Source organism: Sphaerodactylus townsendi, linkage group LG01 (genome assembly GCF_021028975.2).
Source record: "Sphaerodactylus townsendi isolate TG3544 linkage group LG01, MPM_Stown_v2.3, whole genome shotgun sequence".
NCBI lineage: Eukaryota > Metazoa > Chordata > Lepidosauria > Squamata > Sphaerodactylidae > Sphaerodactylus > Sphaerodactylus townsendi.
In genome coordinates this window covers 116,797,218-116,824,464 of record NC_059425.1, presented here as the reverse complement: position 1 = coordinate 116,824,464, position 27,247 = coordinate 116,797,218, and the positions used below count along the sequence as shown (strand labels likewise).

The following is a 27,247-nucleotide window of genomic DNA, read 5'->3' as shown; positions in this document are numbered from 1 at the left end:
GCTTCTTTTTATACAACACTGGAACAAAAACACTATTTCTATCCATTTTCATTTGTAGTTTACAGAACCTTCAAGTTCCCTGGCAAGCAGTGTGCCAAAATTAACACTATTCAATTCCGCAGATGTTATATGTTAAGTAAAAAAGTAAATACTAGTTTTAAAAAAACTTGCTTCTTCAGAAGCACATATTTTGCATGAATGTATTTAAGACTCAATTACGAACACTGAATAAAAATCTCTGGAGATTAGTCTACAGATCAAATCAACTGAAATTTCAACCCCTACTACCACTGCTCAATGGTAGCAATTATCTAATAGTAGACAGCTAGGTAACAGAGAATATGACTCAACAGTTGAAAAAAATTATTTCACCATCACTTTGCAGGAAAGAAAGTGCCTGCTTTCATCATGCTGTGTCTAAAATGCAGCAGCCAGTCAATCATTTTAGAGACAGCACAATAAAATGCAGCAAGCAACATGATTTGTTAGCCTTTAGTAAGTTAGGATTAATCACATTACTGTTAAATTAATGACTGATCGATGGAGCTCAGCTTCAGGTACAAAAACAAAACCCTATATACAGTTAGTTGTCTTTGCTAGACAAAATGTAAACTCCCTGAGATTTTTTTAAAAAAACTATCAGAATTGGAAGAGGTGCAGCAAGAAGGTATAATTTCTTATACAAGTTAACTAAATTATCTTACTATTGAGCCATCTGAGGAATCTATTTTAATTTTCAACTGATAATTTCCCAGCAGATTTTAAAGATTAAAGACCTGTAAAAGCTACTGCGACAAGACTTTTTTTCCTACTGAGGAGACACACCCAACCTTCTATGATTTGGGGGATCTAGGTCCTTTTGAACTTCCCTCTCACTTTCCAGGTGTTCTACAGACAGCAAGTGTATAGGCTTTGAGTTTGCTGCTGTCATGCACAAAGATATTACTGAGGCTGGATAAATATATAAACAACCCAGAAGATTTATATATGTATAGGTTGGTTTAAAAGGAACAAACCAGAAATACAGGTCTTCAGATAAACAATGGAAATACCTGGTTGGGGCACAAAAATTTAAACTGGTTATAATTTTGAAAAATACTTTTCTACAATACTTTTATTGACTAGACACAAGTTTGGATCCATTCTCTCACACAAGATTCCACCCACAGCAACCTGCCCTTTCCCCAAAGTCAGACTAGACCGTACAAGGTCTGCTCATCACCAGAGTCAGGCCTAACTAGTTAAGAGTTATATCACCTGCCATACTACCAGGCAGAGCTACCCTCCACTCTGTCCAGTTTTTTTCCTGAGCCAGACCAGAGTTGTCACTGCTCTCTCCCTGGGGCAGAACTCAACTCCTCCTCCTGTGTCCCCTCCAACATCTCATCCCCCTCCTCAAAGGTGGACTGGATGCTAGAGCAGGACTCCTATGGACTCATATGAAAACATGATTTTCCCCCCAGGGGCAGGATAGCATAACTTTGAGGGTGGTATGTATGATGGATAGGTATGATGGAGGGTGGTATGAACGATGGTCCATCATACATACCACAGTCAAAGTTATGCTGTTATATTCAGTGAGGCCTTTGAAAGCTTTCTTTAAAGTGATAGTTATCCATGATATTATTACGACAAGCTAGCACCAACCGAATTTACTGAAGGCTATATCTGATTATTACTGAAGGCTATATCTGATTATTACTGAAGGCTATATCTGATTATCCCTCCACCCCATTTAACTTTTTCCCTCAAAGCAGAGGGAAAATGTTTTACCTCATGGCTTAAAAACCTCTGGAAGTTTTGTGTCCTTATGCAGTACTGCATTTCCTTTTATATGATGCAGTATAGTCTACTGGTAAAGCATAGAGGTTATAATGGAATAGCTCATTCAAAATTTTTGAAAGAGTTTGGAATGAGCTCTTCCATTACAAATGAGAAGTATTTCTAGCTGGTTATGTTTTGGTGACTGATAAGCAACATTCTCCAGACAGTTTATTAAACACTCCATATATATCCTAGGCACATATGGACATCTTTTTTCTACCTATTTATAGCTACCTGCTCCTTGCTATTTATTATGCAGTTACTGAAATTGTTTTTTTCAATTCACTATTAGTTTAACAATTGGCATTAATTTATTTCTTACTTGCTTTTACTTTAAGCTGAAACAAATGCTGATAATGCAACCTTATATCCAAATCAGTCCTACCTAACTCATGGGATTTATTTCTGTGCAAGTATTGTAGCTATATCCTTTTTTGGAGGGGGGTCGGTAACATCATGAAATTAAGACATTTTGCCAAACAGACTTCTGGACATTTATTACAGCCCAAATTTCAGAATAATACAAACAATATCTTGATATACATGCTTTCTCACAGGCCACTGATTAAGGAAACAAATGAAGGGTGAAACAAAATATAATTCTGTGTCAGAAAGGTATTTCCTGCTGCTTGAATGGCTACAAGTTGGAAATAATGTAGTACAGCTTCCTTAAACTTTAGAATTGAACAGACTGATTTAATTGCTGCAGTGGCCTAATAAAACACTCTGTACAACAGCTTTAAAAGTCAGATTTTTTTAAACAGAGGAATCGCATAAAAATCAGTACAGCTAAAGTATGGCATTTTGGGAATATTGCCCCAAGGACCATGATAATTCTGATGTTCGTGTGACTTGTAGGATGTCCTCTAACCAATGGAAATTAAAGTCAGTATCTGAGATGCGTTTTCATACAATCACCTATATTTTCTTCCAAATCCAATGAAAATACCTACTGACATTATAAAACAGATACTTCAACATCTCAAAATATAATTAAGGATATTATGTTTAAAGAACTGACTTATGAAAAGTGCAGGCAAAATATGAAGGCCAATAACTTACTAGAAATCTTGTTTATGTTTCCCCCCTACCCACAAGATTGGATAAATCAAAAATATTTCTCCACTCACAAGTATCTTTCTTGTCTAAATTAGCAGAATAGACTAATACTCACCACATCAAAATCTAGATTTTTCTCCACCCATTCTTTGGCTTCTTTAAATTCATCTTTCATTTCCATGATATACAGTGTATCCAAGGCATCTACAATTGTTGCTCCTTGAATATTACCTGAAAAGACACAGAAACTTAAATAGTGATGCTTTCTAGATACAGCAACCAGACATCTAATTAAACAACTGTGAATACTGATTTGTAGGTTTCTCAGACTACCATTTTTAAGTAATTATAATTATGAAGAGTTTCAGATTAAATTTTGGGGATTTTTCTTGTTTGTCAGCATGCTAGAAACATGTTCATCAAGCAGCACTGAAAATTTTGATATTCTTTTTAGATTTTCAATCAAAGGCTGATTCCGTGTAAAGGCTGATGGTGTAAAAGGGTTTAAAACAGGCTGCACGGGCCATTTACAGTGGCCCAGGGATGGCAAAAACGCCATCCTGTGCGGTCCCGAGTGGCGTGAAGGCGCCGCTTTCCACCTTCCTTCCTGAGGGAGGTTTTTGGAAAGTGCTGCCTTCCCATCGGCACGGTGCAAACCACACCGCGCCGAAGGTGCCGCTTTCCCATCCTCCCCCCTCACCTCGTCCTCCAGCGTCGGTCTGGAGGGCTGCTGAGACCTGCCCATGCTGCCCTCCGACTCCTGGAGGTCGGAGGGCAGCATGGGCGGGTCCCTGCAGCCCTCCAGACCGACACTGGAGGGGCCGAAGGTGAGTATGAAGAAGGCAGCAGAAAAGGCTCTTCTGTGCCACAGTTCAGTCTCTTCTCGGGGACCGCTTCATGCCACGCTCCCGTGCAAACAGCCCCCTCCCCTCCACCAGCATAATTTCTGCTGGTGGAGAGGTGCCCTTTCCACTGTGCAGAAAGGGCCAGTGTAAAAGGGTTTATACTGTTTTCACACCGCTGTTTTGGGCCCATGCGGAATCAGCCAAAGTTACATTCTCTAGAAACACATTCTTATTTTGTATGCAGATATATTGCATGCCATCCTAACAGGACAATCCAGATTGCTGCAGCGGGTGGAGACAGTGCAGAAAAGGCGGCAATGCACAATCTCCAATGGGCTTTCAAGAGGTTCAGGTGGGGGGGAAGCAAAAAGCCTCCCTGCCACCAGAAAGTCCTCCATGGGGCCCAATGAGTGGCAAAAGTCCAGGTCTGCAGTGCAACTGGTCACAAACCCAGGGTGGAAGCCAACTAACATCAGCTCCATCTCAGGAAATGCCCTGGTCCCCCACATCAGCATCCGCGCTAGACATTAGCACAGCTCCATGGTGGTCTGGGCTTCCAAGTTCACCTGCTGTAGAGTTGAGGGAAGGCCAGCTGTCAGCGCATTTTCTCCCTGCTTTGTGGAGCTGTCCCTTATGTGACATGGGGGGGGGCTAATACACTACATGGCCCTGCGCTGCTGTCTGTGCGTGTTCAGCCTCCCCCATCTGGATGGGGCTGTAAAGTTGGCTGTAAGTTAAAAAAATTAAAAATAAATAGACAGCATTCCATGCCTGGAGATTCTCAAAATTACAACTCACTCCAGAAGATAGAGATCAGTCTCCCTGGAGAACATGGCTCCTTTAGAGAGTGGATTCCATTGCACCTCATTCCTACTAAGCATCTTCCCCTCCCAAAATTTCCAGACATTTCCCAACCCAGGATTGGTGACCTTATCCCAGTTCTTAAAATGTCTCTCTAAGTATCCATACAGTAATTCAAATATAAATAGCCAAGCAGTGCCTGTTATTTATTCATCATTGAGTTGACCTAGACATCAACAATCCTGAATAGTACTAAAATTTACGCAAACATATGAATCTAGAAATGCATAAATAGATATAACAAAAAGAATGTTTATGCAGAATATTTCTAATTTGGTATCACTTAAATTGTTCTTATGTCTTGAAGTAAAGTCACAGTAATCAATATAATTGACCTTTTTCTTCCTTTTTTGCAGTTCTACAACAAATAATGGATGTGCTTGACATACCATGCTCAAACACACCATTCCATGTGTGTTGCATGAATAAGTGATACAGCTTGCATTATGAGAGATTTCAGCACAGCGAATTTAGGTAAGCAAAAAAATGGAAGGACCTCAAGTGCTCAGTTTTTAGCTAGGAAGCAACTAAAATATCAGTTGACATCTCTAAATCCTTGGCAACTCTTAAGTTCTTAAAATAAAGGAAAAAAGCATCACTGTAGATTAGTGCACACTGAGAATGTGTTCTCTTTTTAAAGCATGCTATTTTGCTAGAAAAAAACTGATACAGTTTGCTGTAGCAGAAATGTCAGGCTCCAGAAATGAATGTTATGCAATTGTTATGCAATACTCCATTTTCCTGACTATCACCAAAAGATACAAATCATTAAAAATATAAGCTAACAACATATTTTTATAATCTTCCAATATTAATGGATGAGCTTTGACAAACCAACTAGAGCAGCCTCATAGTAGGGGGAAAAATGTTAGACTACAGGCATAGACTTGTGCTCAAGAAATGAACACTATTACAAAAGGCAAACCAGAAATGCATGTGCAGTTTATAAAGGTAGAAAGCAGGAAATTTCTAAAGGCTAAGGTAATGAAAAGGAAGATAACCAAGCATTCCAATAGTTACTAGTGTCAGACATAAATCCAGGCAAGGATTTGTTTTGCAAAATGGCTAAGAATGGAGTTCAGGGAGACACCTTTCAGAGAACTGCAGAACATGTTTAAGGAGTTCCAAGAGCCTCAGAGGATAATTTTAGGATTTCAGCAACTAATTGTGAACTTTTCCAATGAAAGAGCCAAATCTATTTAACCTTTCTAGTGGATTGATGTCTTACACATAATACTGGCTATCAAGTATCCCCCTTTAGAGGACTAGTTAGGACAACCAAACAGAAACAGCAATGCAGCAAAGCCAACCAGGTAGTACCTGCAAATAATTATTTGATTGTTACTGACAATTCCCACTAAGGGACTGGCCAGTGGAAAACAAAGATATTATTTTAAAAAATCCGAACACTTCTATAGTAAGATCTGAATAAACAGCACCAGTCTCTCCGAATGTAAACTAGTGCACAACCAAGCTCAAAGACCTTACATTTGTGTGCAAGTGTAATCAGAGTGAAATAAGTAAGTGTGGTACAGTGGTTAACTGTGCAGGACTAGTATCTGAAAGTTACTGGGTGATCTTGGGCCAGTTGTACACTCTCAGCCTAACCTACCTCCAGGGTTTGTTGTGGAGATAAAATGGAAGAGAGGAGAATAATGTAAACTGCTTTAGGTCTCCACTGGGGAGTAAAGTGGGGTATAAATGAATTAAATAAATACATAAACTAGAAAAAACTAGATTATCAAATAGTACTATGTGCAAGTTAATGGAAACAATTAACCCCAAAGGAAGACAAGCCTGTATGTAAGATACATTTGATAAAATGGACATAACTAACTTGTAATCAAATGACAACCCCTTCTTTATGGCATAACTGGAAAAACCCTGGCCTCACTTTTGAATAAATAGTTCTTGTCCTGTAGATCTCTTGAATAATCTTATACTACACTGTTCTGCAAAACATACCCAATGACTTCCAAGGGAAACATGCAAGTTGGCATCATTTAGAGGACAAATCAAGGTAATCTAATTTTAAATGAACAGAACACTAATTGGATGAAGTTATTTCATTCAATAATAAATCTTGGAGCAGGTTAAGTTGCCAGAAGAAACTGTTATTGGATTTCAAAGAGTTTATCATATTAAATCAGTAGAAGCTATAAATACAAACTACAGTTTATGGATCTGCAAGGACAACTCCGCTATTAAAGTGGCCTATTTCCTAATATTTCTGCAACAGACAAGAGGCTGTCCTGCCCCTTAAAGGAGAAACATCCACTCAGCTGTTTCAGCTGTCAACCTATAAGAGGGCTGCTCCAGCATCCTGTCTACCTTTCAGAGTGGGGATGGAATGTTGGAGGTAGTTAAGGACTGGGTCAGGGAAACTGAATGGATAGATTTTGGGTCTCCCTCAGCAAGAAAGCAGGTTGAAGGGTACCTTCACCTGCTAGTGTGGCAGAGTCGTTTTAACCCTACCTCTGACTTGATTGTTAGGCCTGTCTCTGGTGAGGAGCCAGATTTAAACCATTTAGTTTGACTCCTGGGAAAGGAAAAACTGGTGGGTACATGAAAGATCCAACCCAGTGGCTAATCAGTGAAAGCCTGTTGGTAAACACAAGCATTAAAGAGAATTCACACCCCACTCTGATGACACAGCTAGTTTAAATTATGTGCCTAAGCCAGGCTTCTCCCTTGACTACCTGGAGACCTGCACTACTTATCTGTCCTTCAAAAATAAATAAATTTTTGTTATTTACATACTAAAAATCTGGTTACAAATAGAATAAAATAAAATAACAATTTCTGCCTCAGTGATTTCCATGTTCTTCTTGCTTACCAGAAAAGGTGCTACCCTAAGAAAAGTTTGTAATTGAGGGGAAGGTATATATCCCAAAAAAACTGGTTACCCAAAAACATAAGAGGTTGCATGGGTTCCCTTGGTTTAAAGGAGGGGACTGTCTCAATCTCCAAGAAGGATACACAAAATAGTGATGCTTAGCTCCTTCAGAACACCCAGAGCCTCTGAATCGTAAGTACATAATGCTGTCCAGAGTCCATGAACCTGTGAACTTAACTCAACCTGGCAAACAGGAATTCAACATCCATCCCTGCTACTACCGGAACTTTTGCCCACTTTCTGAAGGGGAAAATGTACAGCAGCAAGCTTCACACATTTGGCACTGACCTCCTCGGCTCGCAACCTGGGGTCCACCTGGATGCATTTCTTTCTATGGAGACCCAGGTTGCCCATGTTGCTTTTTCACATCTTCACCAGGCTCGGTGGCTGGCCCCCTACCTTTCCCAGGCTGACCTGGCCACGGTGATCCACGCAACAGTCACCTCCAGGTTAGACTATTGTAACTCGCTCTACATGAGCCTTCCCTTGATCCAGAAGCGGAAGCTGGTCCAGTATGCGATGGCTCGCTTTCTCACAGGTGGTTCTGTTAGGGACCACATCTCCCCTGGGTTGCGCTGCCTGCACTGGCTCCCAGAGGAATTCTGGATCATCTTCAAGGTGTTGCTGCTGACCTTTAAAGCTCTTTGCGGCCTGGGGCCCTCATACCTTTGAGACGTCCTTACTCCACATATCCCAGTTTGGCCTTTGCATTCTGCAGAGGCAAACTTACTGGTGGCCCCTCGCCCCGCAATGATGCGGCTAGCCTCTACTCCGGCCAGGGCTTTTTTGGCCCTGGCCCCCGCCTGGTGGGACACTCTTCCTTCAGCTGTTAGGGCCCTGTGGGACCTTGGTGAGTTCTGCAGGGCCTATAAAACTGAGTTGTTCTACCGGGCCTTTGGGAAGGCAGGCAGCGGATTGTCTGCCTCCTCTTGATGCCCCCAAGAACCATCTGTGCATATTATCCTCGGTGATCTGCTGATCTCCTCCTGGGAGTATGAGAGCAGGGAGTTGGGGTTCGGACGCCATTTAATAAAATGGGCTTTAATGCGAGTTTTAATGATGCTACTGATTTTAATAGATTTTAATACACTTTTTTGATTTATATTGTTTTATGTTATCTTCTATCACAGTTTGTTGTTGGCTTTATTGTACACTGCCCTGAGCCCTCCGGGAGCAGGGTGGTCTACTAAATCTACTAAATAAATAATAATAATTTGCCTATGTGGAAAATAAATACAGGAAAGAGATGTGTTAGGATTTACAAGTGACTGCTTCATTCAGTCAAGCAAGAGTTAACTGCTGAAGTCACAAGCCTGGAATCATATGAGCTTCTGGAAAGATCTCTCTGCTTCTTCTTCCAGTAAAAGAGAAAAGGCACAGGCACAGTGTTTGCTGTTTCTTTATTTAGTGTAACTTCATTTTGTTATCCAGTAAAGTACTACAAATCAACACACTTGGATCTTTGCTGTATTATTTACTCTGTCAATTCACTGCAATGCAACAAGTAGTAATAGTCAGCAACCAAGACACTCAGTATATAGCAAAGGGGATATTGGCAGGAATGAGGCAAATAGGCAGACCTACAGAAGCTGCAGCACTGTGGCCTATACAGCAGGGTTGAGCTAAGTACAACAAAATCCTCACATCCTAACTTCAGAGTAGCTACTTATTTGCCAGTGATAATTATGAAATCAAAACACTTAGTCATCAGTTTGTGCATACTGCCAGAATAAGAGCACGGAAAGGAAAACAGCTTTGAAACATTGTAATAGCTTAAACTAATCCAGTTCCTGTTGCCGAAGGTTAATCATGTTCAGCTGCTACTACAACCCACAGATGGCACAGTTAACCAGTGTTCACATAGCAAATCTGCGCTCACAAATAAAACAAGGAGGTGGAAAGCAGAATCTTCTAGAGACCTAAGGGGAAACTTTGAGCCAGTTGAAACATGGCATGGCACCTAATGTTCCACTCTCAGATTTCGATGATCAAATGTATGTTTAGTTTACAATTTCTGTTGCCAAAATGAGTATTTACTGACATGGGTTAAAGTCAAAGAGTGCAAGGCTAGCCTGAAAAATTGAAATTTATTTTCCAGCCTTGGCATTTCAGACTCTAGGTGTTTTGGTTTTTTTTTTAAAGCCTGAGCTGTTAATGAGAAAGTCAACAATCAAGACTTCTCTTTGAGTAGTTAAATGTAACAGTTCAACCAAAAAGCTAACCAAAGAGAGATTTGGGGGGATGAAAAGGTTCTACAAAAGTTTCATGACTTCTGTCTTCATACACAGAAAGAGAAACTGTATATTTTGATCATGCTATTCAGCACCCTGCAAGACATTCAAGTGAAGTTTTTTTCAACAGAATTTTCAGAAGGCTTTTTACGTTATCTAGCTCTGTGTCAGAGTTGTCTCATAGGCATAGCTTAAGACTGAGAACAAGCACCTTAAGAGAAATGTGACACTTTGTACATGATCATTCAAATCACCACTCATGTGCCAAAGAAATGCTGTGCAGAGCAGACAATTGCCATTTGAAGATTTGTAATTTGTGAGCTGCTTATTCACAGTCTGACCACATAAAACTTTATTTCTACCGTGTCCATCATTGCATTTTGCAGAAATTTGGTTGTTTTGCCTCCTATTGGGAACTCTACCATCTAAAGTTTATAGATTTTGTCATTTAAGGTTATCCCAGGAGAAATCTCCTGTGAATGTCAAGAATTGTATACAATTCAACACAGAGCCATTGGGAAGAAAAAACAAGTATGAATCAGTGAGACAAAAACATGGTTTAGAATTAAGAGCAATGGTCTACCTAGAACTCAATGGGAATAAAACAATGTCAAAGAAAACAGAGAACTGCCACTGACAACAGCCCCATATAATCTTTGTGCCTCTCAAGTCTACAGATGTTGAACAGCGGTATCACATTTAAGTGTTTGTGTATTTGATTAATAGATTATTAGACTACTCCCACCTCAGAGCAATTTATATCATAATTCCTGACAATAAATTAAAATAATTTGTGCAATAGCCTGCATACAATAATCAATCAGGGTGCCTTTAAATTATACAAAATCAACAAGGATTTTACATTTTTGTTGGTCCTGCCCCCTGAACCAAGGAAATGCAGCGAGGGCTGGGAAATTCAGCATGGTAACATGGATTGAGTATGCACAGTTGATATTGGGGAGTACAAGGCACAGATATTCTGTTCTTCTTCTGAAATAAGAATTCTAAACTTGGAGGTTGCCAAAATTTCACATGCATCCTCCCAACCTAAAATACACTCTCTTTTTCTTTTAAGAAATTTAACATTCTGAGTGGCTGGAAAAAAAGTAGATGGCAGAGTCTACCATAAATATGAAAAGGAAGAGCCTGAAGGAGAAGACAAGTTACTATTTCATTTATAGTCTACTTGTCTCCATGGATCCAAGGCAGATTACAAGTATGTTGAAGTCAATCAGTATGTGGATCACAAAATATGATAACGTATCTTGCCAACAAGACAAAAGAAACAGATGGGCTAAAACTCTAGACCCAAAGAAAGAAACAGGCAAAAAGACAGAATGCATGTAAACATCTTTGTTTAAGGCAGCATGACAAATGGCACAGGGAAGTATTCATCTCTCGTGGAAGTAAGCTCCCGAACTGATCCATGTAACAAGGAAAAGTTTGGGTTGCAATGATGCAAAATTGGTCTATCATTTTTTTCAATTCAAGCCTTTATTGGCATTCCATGTTACAATAAAACAGTTGTCCATAAAAAACAGATAAATACGTCAAACATATACACATAGTGATAGTCCCATGTGTAATATTTGTAGTTCAGACTCTTATCAATAGTGTAGTCCAAACGGACTCATCAAAACTGCCATTCCTACATACTTCTTTGTAGACCAGACTGAAGACTTATTGGCAGAGCCTAGATATCATAATAACATACAATATTAAATTTTTTACTGTAAGACACAGGGTTTGTTGGGGTGGCATCAGGTAAAAGGTAAAGGAAAGGGGACGGGGAGATGAATGGATAATTGGTCTGACTCTAGTAGGTTGCCACTGCATTCAATTGTTATACCATCTGGCAAACGATAGTAGAACTACGACATCTTTCTATAAGTCACACACAAGTTTGTTTGACTTTGGATGATTGTGAACCTATAGGTTACTGGCAGAGGTAGGCACTGTATCAGTAGCAAAAGGTTAGTGTAACATTATTGTTGTTATGGTCTATTATTTATGGTCCACCAGATACGAAGGACACTCCCTATCTTTCATTTGGAAACAATATGAACACTGAAAGTCAAAAATAACAGAGTTGAAGAATTTATAACAGTCAAAGCTAGAGGGCACTAGAATCTATACTTACCTTAGCTATATAGAATTAGCATGCCAATCATAATAATGCATTTTAGAGTTTATCAATTTTTCACTGAATTCTATACTCATAACAATAATATTTTTTAAAAGATGAAGTAGCATATTTACTTTATGCTGCCCTGAAGGTCTCATAGATCTATACCAGTGGGATAAAATCAATAATATAATATAATAGCACCTCTGGTATTACAGGCATGGTAGCCTCTGTAACTGGGGAACAGAACCAGAAGGTGGCAATTGTGCAGTTTTCTTTACATTCAACAATCAACAATTTAAAGATAGCACATGTAAAAGCAGCCGTTTAAGAACACACATGCGTCTAATGTGATCTCTAGTTTCAAAGCAGTAAATCAGCTCATGTCATTAAGTACAAAAGCACATACTACTTACCAAATAAATTGCTTGAATGTCCTTGTTTTGATATGGGTTTCAGTTCATTTAATCCCCATGCGTAATGTTTATAATTATCCCAGGCATGTTTCATCATCTGGAGGGAAATGAAAGCAGGATTATAATGTTGATTTAACAAGAAACTACTGTAGTAAATAGTACCAAAAATGAACTGAACGCTAAAGAATAATGTGCTTAATTCAATGGGTAATTAAATTCCTATCACATTATAGCCACAGTACTTTAACATTAAACATTATAACATCATCATATTGCTGGAATTGTCTTTTAGCTATAGTACTGAATCTGTCTTACTTGATTTCACTCCATATTGTTAATTGGGAATTTGTAATGCACATCCATTAATTCTCATTAAAAAATTTACCATACAGGGTGTTAGTCCAGTTTAAAACTTTCTTCTAAGACAACCAGATTCTGAAGCAAAGATACTGTAGCAAAGGTATTTTATTAATGTGCTATATATTTACAAAGTTCTCTGTGTGTGCGTGTGTGTGTGTGTGAACAGTTATCAAATTGCTCCAACTCATGGTGATCCTATTAATCAATGTTCTCCAAAACATCCTATTGTTAATAGCCTTGTCTAAATCTTGCAAATGGAGAGCTGAGACTTCCTTTACACAATCAATCCATCTCATATCGAATCTTCCTTTCTTCCTGCTGCTTTTCCAACTTTTCATAACATTATTGTCTTCACCAATGAATCTTATTTTCTCATAATGTAACCAAAGAACAATAGCTTCAGTTTAGTCATTTTAGCTTCTGGAGTTTAGTCTTGATTTGATCTAGAACTCACTTATTTTATCTTTTTGATGGTCCATGGTATCCATAAAAACTCTCCTCCTATACCACATTTTAAAGGAATATGCTTCCTTCCAGTCAACTTACACACCCATATGTAGTGATAGGGAATACTATGGCATGGATTAACTTGATATGGTTGACAGTATTGCAACCTTATACTAAGAGAAAGCAGCTTAAAAAATAAAACCTTATTCATTTGATAGAGGTGGTCTATGGTGCCTTAATGAAGGATCTTGCCCAGCAGTAATATTCACCTGACATAAGGAGCACAACTTTCTTTGCTGCTTCATCCAGCTCTTGAACAAAATGCCTCCAAAAACTGCACTTCATGGGGATGTGTGACACTCCCCCCCGCCCCAGAACAGCACTAAGGGATTCAGAAGCCTGTAATGAGGGGTGAATTGATTGCTAATCTTCCACTGCATCTGACCCCAAGTAAAAATTTGAGAGCAATACCCACATACAGCATGGCACTTCTAACCTTCACCATAACTATATATTTAATAACCACACATGGAACCCATCTGTGACATCCATATTGAGGCCAAAGTGAAAGAATGATGACTTTTCTCCAAACTTAGGGTAACCCACAGGATTTCAGAAAAAATCCTAAAGCTGCTAAAGAGGGGATGGGATAAAAAAGCCCCCAAAAGAAAACAGTTGACTGAGCAAATACAGAAGATTGCTGTCCGAATGCAGGCAGGTACACAAGGAAGAGGGTGGGAGGGAAACAGAGACAATCACATGATGCCAGGTTGCTGCAGATAATGAGTAGCCAGCAGCTACTGTTGCTGCTAACCCCCTCAGCCAAATTTCAAACGGACAGAGATGAAGAGTCTCACTTGTCCCCACCTGGGAAGGTAGAGGGAAAGAGCAGACATGGTGATTCACCTCTCCTCAGGCAACAATGACACAGAACTCACCACAGTTGCAGTCCCTCATCGCAAAGCCTAGGCAAGTAGAAGAGGAAGAGGAACTACTGTCACTTCCAATCACTTCCTTCCATTGATACAACAAAGAATTCCCCTGCCACTCACAACTTCCCACAAACAACACTCATCCACTGGCAGGAGACAAGCAGGGGAAGGGGAAAGTCAGGAGACAAATGATTGGTCCAAGTCTGGGTTAGGAGGAGGAAGGAGGGGGGATAGCAAGATGGCAGTTGGGTGAGACATAAGGGGGCATGAATGACAGGGAAGAAGGGGTGGGAAAGAGAAAGAAGCGGGGATGACTGAATGAAGAGGGGGAGAGGGAGAGGAAGGAAAGGTCCCCCACTTGTTCTTCCTTAAAGGTCCCCCACTTGTCCTTTCCTAATTACAGAATAAATAATTTTGTTATTACCTTAGAAAGACACTATATTTGACAGTGTTTTGTACATTCTTATTTGTTTCTAAATGTTTCTAGTCTCATCATGTTCTTTGAAAGCTTTTTGACTCCTTCCTTATGATTGCCATGTCAGAGCCACACTGCGCATTTTTTTGGGATCCCTGATCACCTAAATCATTATTTAGTCTTTTAAATTGGGGCTATAACCCAATTTGCAGAGCTCCTGCAAAAAAACTTAGCACTCCTGAGGAGGTAGGCAGGAAACTGGAGGAGAGTGGGAGAAGGCGGTGCATCGTGGAAAGAGTGGGAAAAGTTTGTTCCTGCCTCCTGAGGAAAGAGGAGGGGAAGACTCACATGAGATGTCTTCTGCCTCCAGGAGAATTATGACAGCACATTATACAAAAGTTATCTTAAATCAGGATGGTAAGCTGTATATGAATTCTATCTGAAATAACTATTCTCTGTCATGTTCATCCAGTTGTGGAAATGAGATCTAGACAGAGGTTTACAATATCCATTGGGGTTTTTTATGCTGGACAGAAATACTAGTTTAGTGAATCTTTAGCACGCTCCCATTTTAAAATTTAGCAAAACATATTTTTCTGAAAAACTTGACTGCAGAGCTGTTAACCAGGCAAGTTCTGGTTTGTGAATGCCAATCTTTCATCATAATTCATAAAAACATACCAAAAATTGGAACTGGACCACATATGGGTTGAACATCCCCACGGTAATAGAATTCCTGGCCTGTTTAGAATGCCAGCTGTTAGCAGTCAAATGCCAAGTTCACACCTGTCACAGGAAGCAGATTGAGACCAGCTCTTCACATATGCTAACGGACAAGTATCCGAAGGATCTAAATTAACCAATTTTGAGGGGTGACAGATTATAGCTGCAGTCTAAAGATTAAACAAAAATATTTGCTTAAATGGTCTGAGAAGCAACATGAAACAAGTGTTCTTACTACATATTTTAACATACCCTATGGTACCTGGGATCTAGTTCTATCTGAGAACTCCCTCCTCCTAGTTACTAATTACTACTCAGAGGCTACAGGGAGATGAGGAAGCAGGTAAGCAACTTTGTCTAGTATACTTGGATCTGAACACAACTCCAGCTAAAATAGTTCTCTTCTCAGTTGAAGATGAACAAAGACAGAGGGAAAAACAACAGTAGCTAGAGACCCTTCTACAGTGCCTGAACTGAGGACTGTTGCAAGCATGGTGTAAGATGTTCTGTGGGTTGGTTGGGGGGAGCGACGTGTGACCTTCGGTCAACCTAAGCTAGACAGAAAGGCTTTACATCTGGCCTCGTCTGTCAAGAGCCTGGGGTCACTTTAGACTAGGCCCTTTAGTTCAAGTCTCATGTCACCAGGACTGCCTGGGTAGCGTTCTATCATCTGTGACAGGCATGGCAGTTGGCTCCGTATCTCTCCCATTCTGATCTAGCCACAGTAATCCATGCAACGATCACCTCCAGATTAAACTATTGTAACTTGCTTTATGTTAGCTTACCTTTGACTGTGACTCAAAAATTGAAACTTGTACAGCACGCAGCAGCCAGGCTCCTTACTGGGGCATCGTATAGGGACCAGATCATTCCTGTCCTGTATCATCTCCATTGGCTGCCAACTGCATACCAGATCATGTTCAAAGTTCTGGTAATGACTTTAAGGCGGTGAATGGTCTTGGACCTGCCTCCCCCCATATTGCCCCCTAAGATCACTCTGCTCATCGGAAGAAAATTTGCTGGTGGTCCCTGGCCCAAAACATATCCGGCTGGCCACTACAAGGGCCAGGACCTTTACGGTCTTGCCCCCTACCTGGTAGAACAGACTCCCCAGGGAGATCAGGGCCCTGTAGGACTTGAACTGTTTCCGCAGGGCCTGTAAAATGAAGCTGTTCCACCAGGCTTTTACATCTGGTCAGCCGGATCTGAACTGAAGTTATCTCATTGCCAGTGGCCTCCCAGGGCCATACAAGGAATTGGGTCGTCGCCATCTATTGAAATTGTGATTTTATTTTTATGCTGATTTTTTTTATTATATGTTGTACTGTTTTACATTATTCTGGTTCACCACCCTGAGTCCTGCAGGGAATGGCAGGTTACAAATCTAAAAATAAATAAATAAAATAATGTTTAAAGCTGTCAGACTAGGATTTGGTAGTCCCACATTTGAATCTCCACTCTGCAGTGGAGGATTGCTGGGCAACTTTGTGTCACTTATATACATGCAGTCTAAACTATCTCACAAGGTTGTTGCAAGGATAGAACGAAGTACAACAGTACAATGTAAGATGATTTGGGTCCCCGTTGGAGAGAGAGGCAGAATATAAGTGAATACATGTTAAAGTCCTTTTGACTGCCACAAACATTTTGGATTAAACACGCACTAAAAGTATTATGATTCCCCAGTGCACACGTGCCTGATTTGAATGGGGACCCCTCCCTTGAATGCCACCCCTCCCTCCCTCCCCCTCCCTCCCCTTGCATGCCACTCCTCCCCTCCCTCACCCTCTGTTAGGGTGGGTGGCCCATGTCCAGATGCCGGACCCCTCCCTCCCCCTCCCTTGCATGCCAACCTCCCTCCCCTCCCTTCACTAGGGTAGGTGGGCCATCTCCAGATGCTGGGGGCCCTCCCCTTCCTCCCTTGCATGCCACCCCTCACTCCCTCCCTCCCCTTCCCTGCCACCCTTCCCCCTCCTTTTGCTAGGGTGGCTGGGTCATATCCAGATGCCAGGCACCCTTCCCCTCCCTTGCATGCCACCTTTTGCATGCCACTCCTTGCACCCCTTGCATTACTCCCTCCACTTTTCACAATGAGGCAATTGGATCACTGAACAAATTGACTGGGCAGTCGAGGAGACAAAAATGATTGAGTTCTGCAGAGACCCTGCTCTTTATCTCCAGAAGCTCGGCAGCCAAATGCTCCTGCCATATGCATTAAGGGTGTACTGGCAGCAGAGATGTTTGTGGGGAAATTAAAGCCAGGGAAAATGTTTATCTTGTAGACAGGCAGGGGAAGGAGGAGAACTAAGACTGGAGAAGTGGCAAAAGCCACTTCTTATGCACCTCAGCCCAGATCCTGACTATGCCCATGAAAGCCTGGGGAGCATGCAAATCCCAGAGCACAGCTGTTTAAAGTTCTCAAACTCTGACATGTGAATCAACCCTCACTATTTTACCAATTTCTTTAAACTGCTATAAGTGTCTTTGGGAACTACTTAAGTGTAAAACTTGGGGGAAGGGGGTAGAAAGAGACCAATAATAAATATAGTTTTTATTAATACTATAGCTTTAATATAATATTAAATATATAACTAATTAATTTAGATACAGAAAGTTATGTTATTCATCTCCCCCCTCACACACAGAATAGGAAGTCTTTCACTGAGGTCTTACAGACTATAAAATCAATTTCCAATTTATCACCTGTTTCAGTGATGGGCATTGTTGGAGGAAGTCATATAAAAATGCATCTGTTTCAAGCAGGGATCAGAGTTTGCTGCTTTCTCAACAGTTAAAATGCAAACTAGCTCCTCAATAGACAGGAAAGGCAGATCTATGACTCGATACAAGCAATACAACTGCAATTTATATAAAATTCCCGAATGCTTGGGAAAGCATGCAAGATTAGGGGGTATTGTGTCAAACTGACTATTGGTTAGAGATGGAGATTAAACAATTAGTTCCCATTATGAATAACTGCAATCCTAAATAGATTTACTCCGTGTAAGGACCCTGAAATCAATAGACATAGACTGGAGTAACTTTGCTCAAGATTGCACTGCAGAACATGTTTCATATGACATATAAATTTCAGAAAGTAGTATGAAATCTTATTTGAAACCGTTTCACAAAGATTGTACAGGCTGTTGTTCAACAAAGAATGATTAACACTGTAAGCATTCCCAGCAATTTACCCAGGAACACAGCAAAAAGTCTGAGTCTCATTTGTGAAGTAAAGTGTAAGAACTAAGGATCTCCAAATGTTACCTGATAAATATGGCTGTGTTACTCATTCACTGCCTTTGCCTCTTAGAGATGTTAGAATAATGAAACTCAGTCCACTAAAATATATATATTTATATATTTATATATATATATTTATATATATATTTATATATATATATTTTACACTCTGTTACTGGGCTCTCTTTACCAGCCTTACTTGAGAGTACTGAAAAAGACACCAGATGTTAGTGCCAGAATGTCATGGCCCAGTTTTTCAGATGTGACAATTGATAAAGACAGGTCTGGAAACAGATGACAGTACTGCTAAAAACTAATCTTGCTGACTACCTTGGAACTGGGCAACAGACAAACTATGTTTTGAGAAAGAAAATTATCGTTGGAATAATTTAGCAAAAGCAGTATGCACAATGATCAAGATGAAATATTATGCTTGCTATCAATTTATAGCTTGTATGCTATTATGCTTTACAGTTGATAGTTCCCAAAGTTGATATCTATATACAAGTTATAGGCACTGGGGGTGGGGAACATACCCAGCACAGGTATTCTAGTTCTGTTTTTCAGCCAATTCAAACTTCTAATATCAACATGATTGAACATTGAGAACATCTGTTGATAATACATAGCAAAAGTTTACAAAAAATCAACACTTCCAGAAACAGTTATTCAGTTAGCCATTTGGGAAGAGGTCAGCACTAACGTTTGCCAGACAACTGGGTAGAAAATTGTCTTTCTGTATAAAGATGCAATGAGTGTCAGTACCACTATATTAATTCCCTTCACATTCATTATACATTCAACTACATCTTGGGGTTCTATAACAAGAGCCTTCCTATCATTTCAACATTTTAATTTAGTAGAAACTGTGTACTTGGTCAAGAAAAAATGCTTCAGCAACATCAGCATTTTAAAGATCTGTATTTTTTATAGGTCTATAGAGTTGCTCAGCACAAAAGATTAATGCACAAGGAGGATTACAGTTCACAAGTTTTCTTTAAAAATACGGATAGGAAAACTTGCTGCACAATCAAGTCCATTTGATAGGGATCCAAAGTCAGCAATAGCTCTAGGGTCATTTTTATATGTGCATGTAGGAAGGTGTACTACTTGCCTTGTTTAACTGTGATTAACCTCAGCATGCTAAAGTTATGAATGCACTGTTGCAACCATGTGGTTATTTTAATAAAAATGACCATGCTCCACTAGAACAGCTGTGCCACAAATACGACCAGAGTCTGCTCAGCAATGCTTACTATTGTGGATATAAACTGCAAGTTCAATAAACTCAGCAAAGCCTGAAGCTGAGCCAAAACCAATTCAGTAGTTTAAGATTTCATATGAATGGTTATTGCATAGGTCTGATGATACATGTTTCACATTGCAATGTGTTAACTGCAAACTCTGCTTTTAATGATAGTCATATTAACACTGAAACTACTTTGTTTTAAATCTTGAAGGGCTACATATGGAGTGCATTTCTCAGAGCTGCAGATGGGTGGTGAACAAGAACCACATAAGCAAGTCCAACTCTTCTTTTCATGCGACAGAACTAGCAAAACAATATTTTAATAATTATTCAGCAGTTATCTATGCTAAAGTGAAAAAGCTGTGTCAGAATGTTTGCATGTATGCATGTGAACTTTAGTCAGCAACACACTATTCATTAACCACATTTCACAATACAAAAATCATGCAGTCATAAGGCTGCCAGATTCAATATAAAACAGAAGCCTTTAATGTTGTAATCTGAAACCAGTGATACTGAAGCCAGATTGAGAACAATATGAATTAAGTACTGAAGCATTGGTCTCTTAAAAAAATGAGGAATCTCTCATATTGACATATTTTTACTAAACAGTTATATTCCTAGACTTTCATTAAATTAAAAGCAATAAATAGTGTATTATAATATTGTTCCTAAATGGTTTTTAACTTGAGTCATCTTTGTTGGAGCAGCCAGTAAATAGTAATTCAATTATCTTCTGTTTTAGAACCAGAAACTACAGAATCCATTTTTTCTGAATATATATACCTGGAAAAATACCCTGCACATTTCAAATCTACAGGGCTTCTTTTCCTATTACAAAGAAGCTCTTCTTATTTATATTGTATTTACTCCTATAACCTGAAATGTAATGTTCTATTTCCCAGTAGAAGGTTAGGGTATTGTGAAAAAATAAAACAAAAATCCTATCATTTAGAATACAAGATGAGTTATCATACATAATAAGGAATTTGAATTTTTAAAATTCTATGCTGCAGTGATAAGCAACATCTCTGGGGTCAGAATAACTTCATACTTGATCCTAATCGTAGGACATGTGGCTAAACTTTGAAGATCAAGTAAATCCACTGATCAATTATGTCACAAGGATACCAAACATCACTGCTGAACTGTGGACACTGCTCAGAGTTTGACATACATGTTGTTCTGGTATTCTTTGGAATACAATAAATGTCCTTTTAGCACCTTGATTTTCTTCAGGGTTTTCATGACTACCAAATATATATGTTCCAATTGTTCCATTTATTCATCAGCTTTATCATACCAGATTTGTACTATGCATCCTGTGCTACACAGTTTCGGCTGCAAGTAATTTTTTTTTTTTTACTCAGACATCCTGTTGAACTCACTTGTGACTGAGCAGACATGAACAGAATGAGGTTATCAAGGCAATTCCATTATGGCTCATGTATCAAGTTGCAGTTTGAGGTACTTAAATGATACATTTAAAAGAAAAGGCGCCCCAAAATCCCAATTCTATAGCAGTGTTGATGAGACGCAGCTCAAGGAAAAGCAGAAAGCTGCTTCAGCAGTTATCCACAGTGCAAGAAACTTTATATTTTATAAGGAAGTTGAAGCTTAAAGCCAAACAATGCTTTATAAATCAGAAGTTGCCATAAAAAGGTAGAGACGTACAATTTAGCATGCTTGCAATAGTAAAGAGATGAAGAAAAACATTAAAAATTATTGTAGTTATATAAAAAAGGAGAGAAGCCTGTTGATATTCAAGATAGTTTGAACCTTGTCTCTGTGAGTATGTTAGGCTTGAAAGCAGAAAATGAAGGGACAGTGTGTGAAGATCAACTTTCTAGAAACAGGAAACCAGAGGAAAGATCTTAAAATCATGAAAGAGCTGTAATCTATAGCAAAGCAACAACTTTACACACATGATCATATATAGCACTGGGCTGCAATCTTTGCAAATTGCAGCACAAGTAAAGTTCCACTAAAATAAAAGAAGTTATTTCCAGGTAGATACACAGAACTCTTTACTTATGCACTTTCATCCAACCAGGCCTTATCCAGTGGTGGGATTCAAAAATTTTAGTAACAGGTTCCGATGGTGGTGGGATTCAAACAGTGACGTAGCGCAATGGGGCTGGGCGGGGCATGACGGGGGCGTGACCAGGCATTCCAGGGGCGGGGCATTCCTGGGCGGGGCTGTGGCAAGAATGCAGGGCGCGCGTGCCCCAGGTGCAGTTCCCCTTCACCCCACCTCTAGATTCAAATAATGACTGTTTAACGTATTAAAAAGCAATATACCGAAAGGTAGTGTATCATTTCTTTTTTATATAATTATATTGATTGATTTTAAATAATAACGTAAGTAGAGACACCAAAACTGTTTACAATTGTTAACATATTATAAACATATCTAATTGTCTATCTCTCTCAACCCCCCCCCACTAAAACATCCTATATTGCCTCCCTCCTTCCCATATTTCCCTCCCTCCCTATTTTCTACTTCCCCTTCCGATTCCTATAACTACTTTATCTATTCCACTTGATAGAAAACTAGCAGAGGGAGAGATCCAAAATCTAAAAGAGTAGTTTAAACTCCTCTCTTTCCAATATAAATTTCAAGGGAAAAAAAGAAAATGAAAAATCTTTACCTATAATACTTTCCCAACCTTTATATCAATGAACAAAACAAAAGAATTACTATATATTGTATTATTTCATACAGTTCATACACACATGGGGGGGTGCCATGGGGGGCCCGCAGCGGGCGATTTTGCATCTCCCACTTGATGAGATTTGTTGTACTCAGGGACAGAGATTATCCCCTTGTCCCTAGTGGAGTTAATCATTAATAACCGGTTCTCCGAACTGAGAAAATTTTAGTAACCGGTTCTACTGAATAGGTGCAAATAGGCTGCATCCCACCTCTGGCCTTATCTCATACGAAGATTTTTTTTTTATTGACTCAGTGCAATCTTAAAGAGAGTCTAAGCCAGTCTAAGCAAATTCATTTCACTGTAGTAACTGCACAGGATTACAGCGTTAGTTAATCCAGCCCAGCATTTACTCAGATGAACAATAGCTTTCCAAGGTCTTTCCTCTACTTCCAAGCTTAGGAGCAGGCTGTAAGGTAGCTGTTGTACTATATTTATTTCATCATTATCTAAACTGAGTATATTAATCACACTCTCAACTGTTGAAAGGGCACCTTTCATTGACTTTAAGGCCAGCACCAGCAATACACTCAACTGCATCTTAAAAGTTTCACGCTTCTCCTGATTTCATAACTTCTAAGGTAGAAAGAAGAACCTGGATGTCATTATGGAAACTGAAACAAGTGCAAGATAATGCTTTCCTCAACATTGGACCGACTGACAGTACCACCTGCAAGACACAGAAATCTTCCAAGGAACAAAAGATTACCAAAAGAGCCATTTAGAAAGAAGCTGGCAAAAGGTGAGCTGTTGCCAGGCAGCAAACACTTGGGGGAACCTCATGTCAGATCTTTGACACTTAACTTAAGAATGTACTACTTTGGTACATAGTGAACATACTATGGATACTGTGTAATTTTATTAGTCTGCTGCTTTACCCCTCACCCCCTTTCTTCTCTTGCTACAAATATATCCAACATCAATTATTATGCTACAATGATTGCAAAGTATCTAGTTTTATATATGAGGCTGTTTCTCTGGAAGCATTTGAAGAATAAAATATTGCAGCAGCCTCTCAATACACAGGGTATAATACCAGAATACTTGGCAAAACATTCCTAAGGTAGTGCTTGTACTTGTGGACATTTGCACACAAAAATGTATGTTGATCAATGGAATAAATACTAAATACCATAAAAAGTACAACAGGTCTGATGCTTTGCACCATTGTCATCTTCGAGATGGACTGAATACTCCAGTCTTAAGTCCATTTCACACACAAAAAAACTGTGATGAGGCTGAGACACATTTGCCTCCATCACACAAGAATGAAGAACAGGTAAAACACCACAGACCCATGAAATTGATTTATTCTGGCAATTGCAATTGATTTATTCTGGCAATTGCAAGCCTGATGTGTCACCTACATAGCCAATGATAACAGTAGGTGCTTTGATCTTAAATGTAATTAGATAATTTACTGAGAGCATTATATCTGTAACAGGGGTAACCTAGTGTGGTGATCTGAATAGTTTGATCTAATCATATTTTAACAAAACAGAATGTTAAAATATGATTACAAGAGTGCCTTTCATGAAGATTCACGGTGGCCTGCAATAAAAGAACACAATTTGACTCCAGCAACACCTGAAGGAATGACAAGATTTCCAGGGTGTAAAGCTTACAAGTATCAATGCTCCCTTCCTCAGACACCTGACAAAGGGAGCTTTGACTTTTGAAAGCTTACACCCTTGGAAATCTCATTGATCTCTAAGTTGCTACTGGATTTTAATCTTGTTATGTTACTAGGGATGGGCAGAAGTTGCCCCTACTGGTGCATGTAGCTACCAAAATATTTTAATCAGAACTGCCATTACTACTATGAGATCCAGAACTCTCTTTTCTAGAATCGGAGACCAAGCACTCTGCAAAGAATCACACAAACTACACTGAGCACCAACCTTTTTCCAGCAGTCAGTTCTATATAAGGCAGACAAAGGTTTACATTCATTAACAGCACAAAAAGTAGTTTGATATATTAAGTAGTTGTATTAAATACAACTTGACAAACAAAGCAGAAGTCTTTCACCTTCATGCCACTTCACATGCCATACAAAGAAATTCACACAGCAACTAATTTGCAACAGTTTCACAGATAAGGCTCTCCCTCACTGGTTAGCCACTATGTTCTACATGCTCATTTTACACGTTTCCACACAGATGAGAATTGCATGCATGAATTATTATATGCCAACAAGTTTGTGTTCTACACTTACCCTGTTTTTAAAAGTTTGGCAAGGTTCTGGGGAACCAAATCCATTCTACCCTCAAAAAAGAACAATGTTTAAATAAACAATATAAAGGTTACTCAAACATCAAAGTCCCGTTACAGAAGTGAGTGAACTTTCTATTCTCTCCAGCATAGAGAAATACCGCTACTGTTAAAGAAAACTCCCAAGAACTCTGAGAAAGAACCATCAGATCAAATAACAAGCACCGCAAATGGATATACTTAACAGAGGACCTTGATGAAATCTAGAGTCTAGCAATAATCAAAACATTTCATGACAACAATTTATCAATACAAAAATACAATAGCTAACTTCACAAGTCTTGCTATTCAACTTGGTAAATTAGTAGTAGTATTTCACTTAGGAAATTAAATAACAGATTGCAGCATGCTATGGTTCCAGAATACTAAACAACGTCAGATACTAAACAACAACACTTTCAACATCAGATGCAACATCAGAACCTTGCTCTGGGGAGAAAAGCACACGAATAGTTTATGGAAGAAAATACTACAATATTTTGCTGACAAACATTTCAAAAAACAGTTTTTCCATGCTTACAGTGCTTAGTTCCGTAAGCATTTCAAGTGAGCATGGCACCATCCTTTCCTTTATTTTTTCCGGTAATTGTGGCTCTCCAAAATTATGATTAGGGAGGTAGAACTCCCGTCATTTGTCACCGCACTTCAGTTCTGCGGAAATCTCTGGGATAGGGATGGCTCAGTCCACATTCTGGAAACTGCCAACTGCTGCCGAGACCACGGCGTGAGAAGCGCAAAGCCATGTGTAGTGACACGTGTCCTTTTCTCTTCCTTTGCAAGAAGTTGCAGCTTCCTACCCAAGGCGACCCTCACCACCTTTACAGAGCCGTTCCCGAAAAAGGCAGCGGCGAAAGACTGCAGAAAGGGATCATGAAGGTGACTGCTAAGCAGGTGCGGCTGGGCAGGTGATACAAGGGAAGAGGCAAAGCGCGGAGGAAGGGGGGAATTAAAGCGGCCAGGTGGCGGAGGGGAGGGAGAGTCACCAACCTCTTTGATCTTGGCTCGTTTCTGGCGGGCGAGCGGGTCAGCCGGCTCCTTCCCCGCGACTCCGACGGGCTTGCGGAAGGGCAGGTCCGGCAGCTCAGCCCGCTGGCGAAAGTTGCTCTTGTCCTGGTCGATGTCACTGCGGATCTTGCCCGGCGGCTTCTGGAGGGTCTCCTTGGCCTCCCGCAGAGCTCGCTCGTGGTCCTCGCGGATGCGGGCCAAGTTCTCCGCCGCGGAGCTGCTGCTACTCGCTCCGGGCAGCTGCGGCTCCTCTTGGGCGGGCGGCGACGGCTGTTGCTGGAGGTGGCTGGCGTGGAAGAAGACGTTGCTGAGCAGCTTGGGGGAATCCGGCAGGAAGAAGATGGCCCCGAAACACAGCGTGATGAAGGCGCTGAAGACCAGCAGCAGCACGAACTTCTCCGTCAGCCGGAAGGCTCCGCTGGGGCCAGGCGCCTTCCTGAGCCCCGCGCCGCCCAGGGCGCCCCCGCCTAGAGAGGCGCCCGAAGAGCCAGGCCCGGCGGGGCTACTGAAGAGCGGCAACAGGCTGCCCGCCGGCATGGCTCAGCGTCCCCGTGCCGGCCACGGGGCTGCAGCGGGAAGGCCCGGCCACACCTCTGCCCAGCAGCGGCCACAGCCACGCTCCCGGCTGGCGGCGGGGCCAGCCCGCGCTTCCCGACCCCGGCCAGCGGCGGACCAAACTTTCCTCCTCGTCGGCAGCGGCCAAGTTTCGCGGCTGCCTCGTCCCGCCTCGGGAGCGCTGGAGGGAGGCGGCCACGACTGGGCGAGGGCTCTGTCAGCTGCTGCTGCTGCTGCTGCCCATGGTGGCGCCTCAGCGGAGAGGAAGGGCGGGAGGCGCCGCTATGGCCAAGGACGCCGCTTCATAGGAAAGCCCGTCCCGTGGCTCGCGCCCGCACCCTCCTCCAGCTCGGGCGCCGCGCGCGCACCCACCCCGCGCGCCTCTCCAGCAGCCAACGCGGAACTGAAGCAGCCCCGACAACCCGGAGAGCAGAAAGGCGAGAGAGGAAGGCCCCCCCTGACGGCGAACTAGACCAATCAGGCAGTAGGAGGGACTGGGAGGAGAAGGGGGCTGTGCGGTGGGCGGGGCTTGCGAGGAGACGGGGGAGTCAGTGCTGCTATCGCTGGCCAGAACTGGAAGGAGTGGGAGGGCTCGGGCTTGTGATCCGGCAGGGGAAGTGGGACCTGGGCGGTGAGGCAGCAAGCCTGGGTTCCTATAGTGCGAGTAAAGTGTTTCCTCTCTGGTTTTGTTAGTATGAAATAATTATTGATCCCCATTGGGCGATGCTCCGTTACTCCAGTCTAAGCATCGCTAGCGTTGCGTTTAGCCGGTGGTATCTTTGCGTAGGATGGCATCGTTGAGAGTGTTTAATTAGAAGTAAGTCACACTGCGTGTAGCAGTCTATTCTGTATGGCAACTCAACTCGGTAACATCCCTCTCCTTGGAACTTTTTGCCGGTTTCAGGTTTACTTAGCAAAATTATTGCTGTGGACTAAAATACTTTCACAAGTAACCTACGTGGCTGCGCTGGACCTTCCCAAGGTTTTTGGAGCCTAGGAGTCTGTAACTTTACCACACCCTCTCACCCCTTTAATAGAATTTTTAAAAGGTCTAGACTCTAGAACGAACTTTTTC

At 41.0% G+C, this 27,247-nt stretch overlaps 1 protein-coding gene across 1 annotated transcript in view; it reads right to left on the bottom strand.

The window, feature by feature from the left end:
• Window positions 1-26,592, bottom strand: part of MAN1A1 (mannosidase alpha class 1A member 1) — a 64,228-nt gene extending 37,636 nt beyond the window's left edge. The window contains exons 1-3 of the mRNA XM_048492106.1: window positions 25,600-26,592; window positions 12,258-12,354; window positions 2,999-3,114 (exon numbers count right to left, since the gene is read on the bottom strand). Of these exons, the coding sequence (XP_048348063.1) occupies window positions 2,999-3,114; window positions 12,258-12,354; window positions 25,600-26,154 (768 nt within the window). The 5' untranslated portion in view covers window positions 26,155-26,592. The remainder of the gene's footprint in view (window positions 1-2,998; window positions 3,115-12,257; window positions 12,355-25,599) is intronic.
• Window positions 26,593-27,247: the final 655 nt, after the last annotated feature.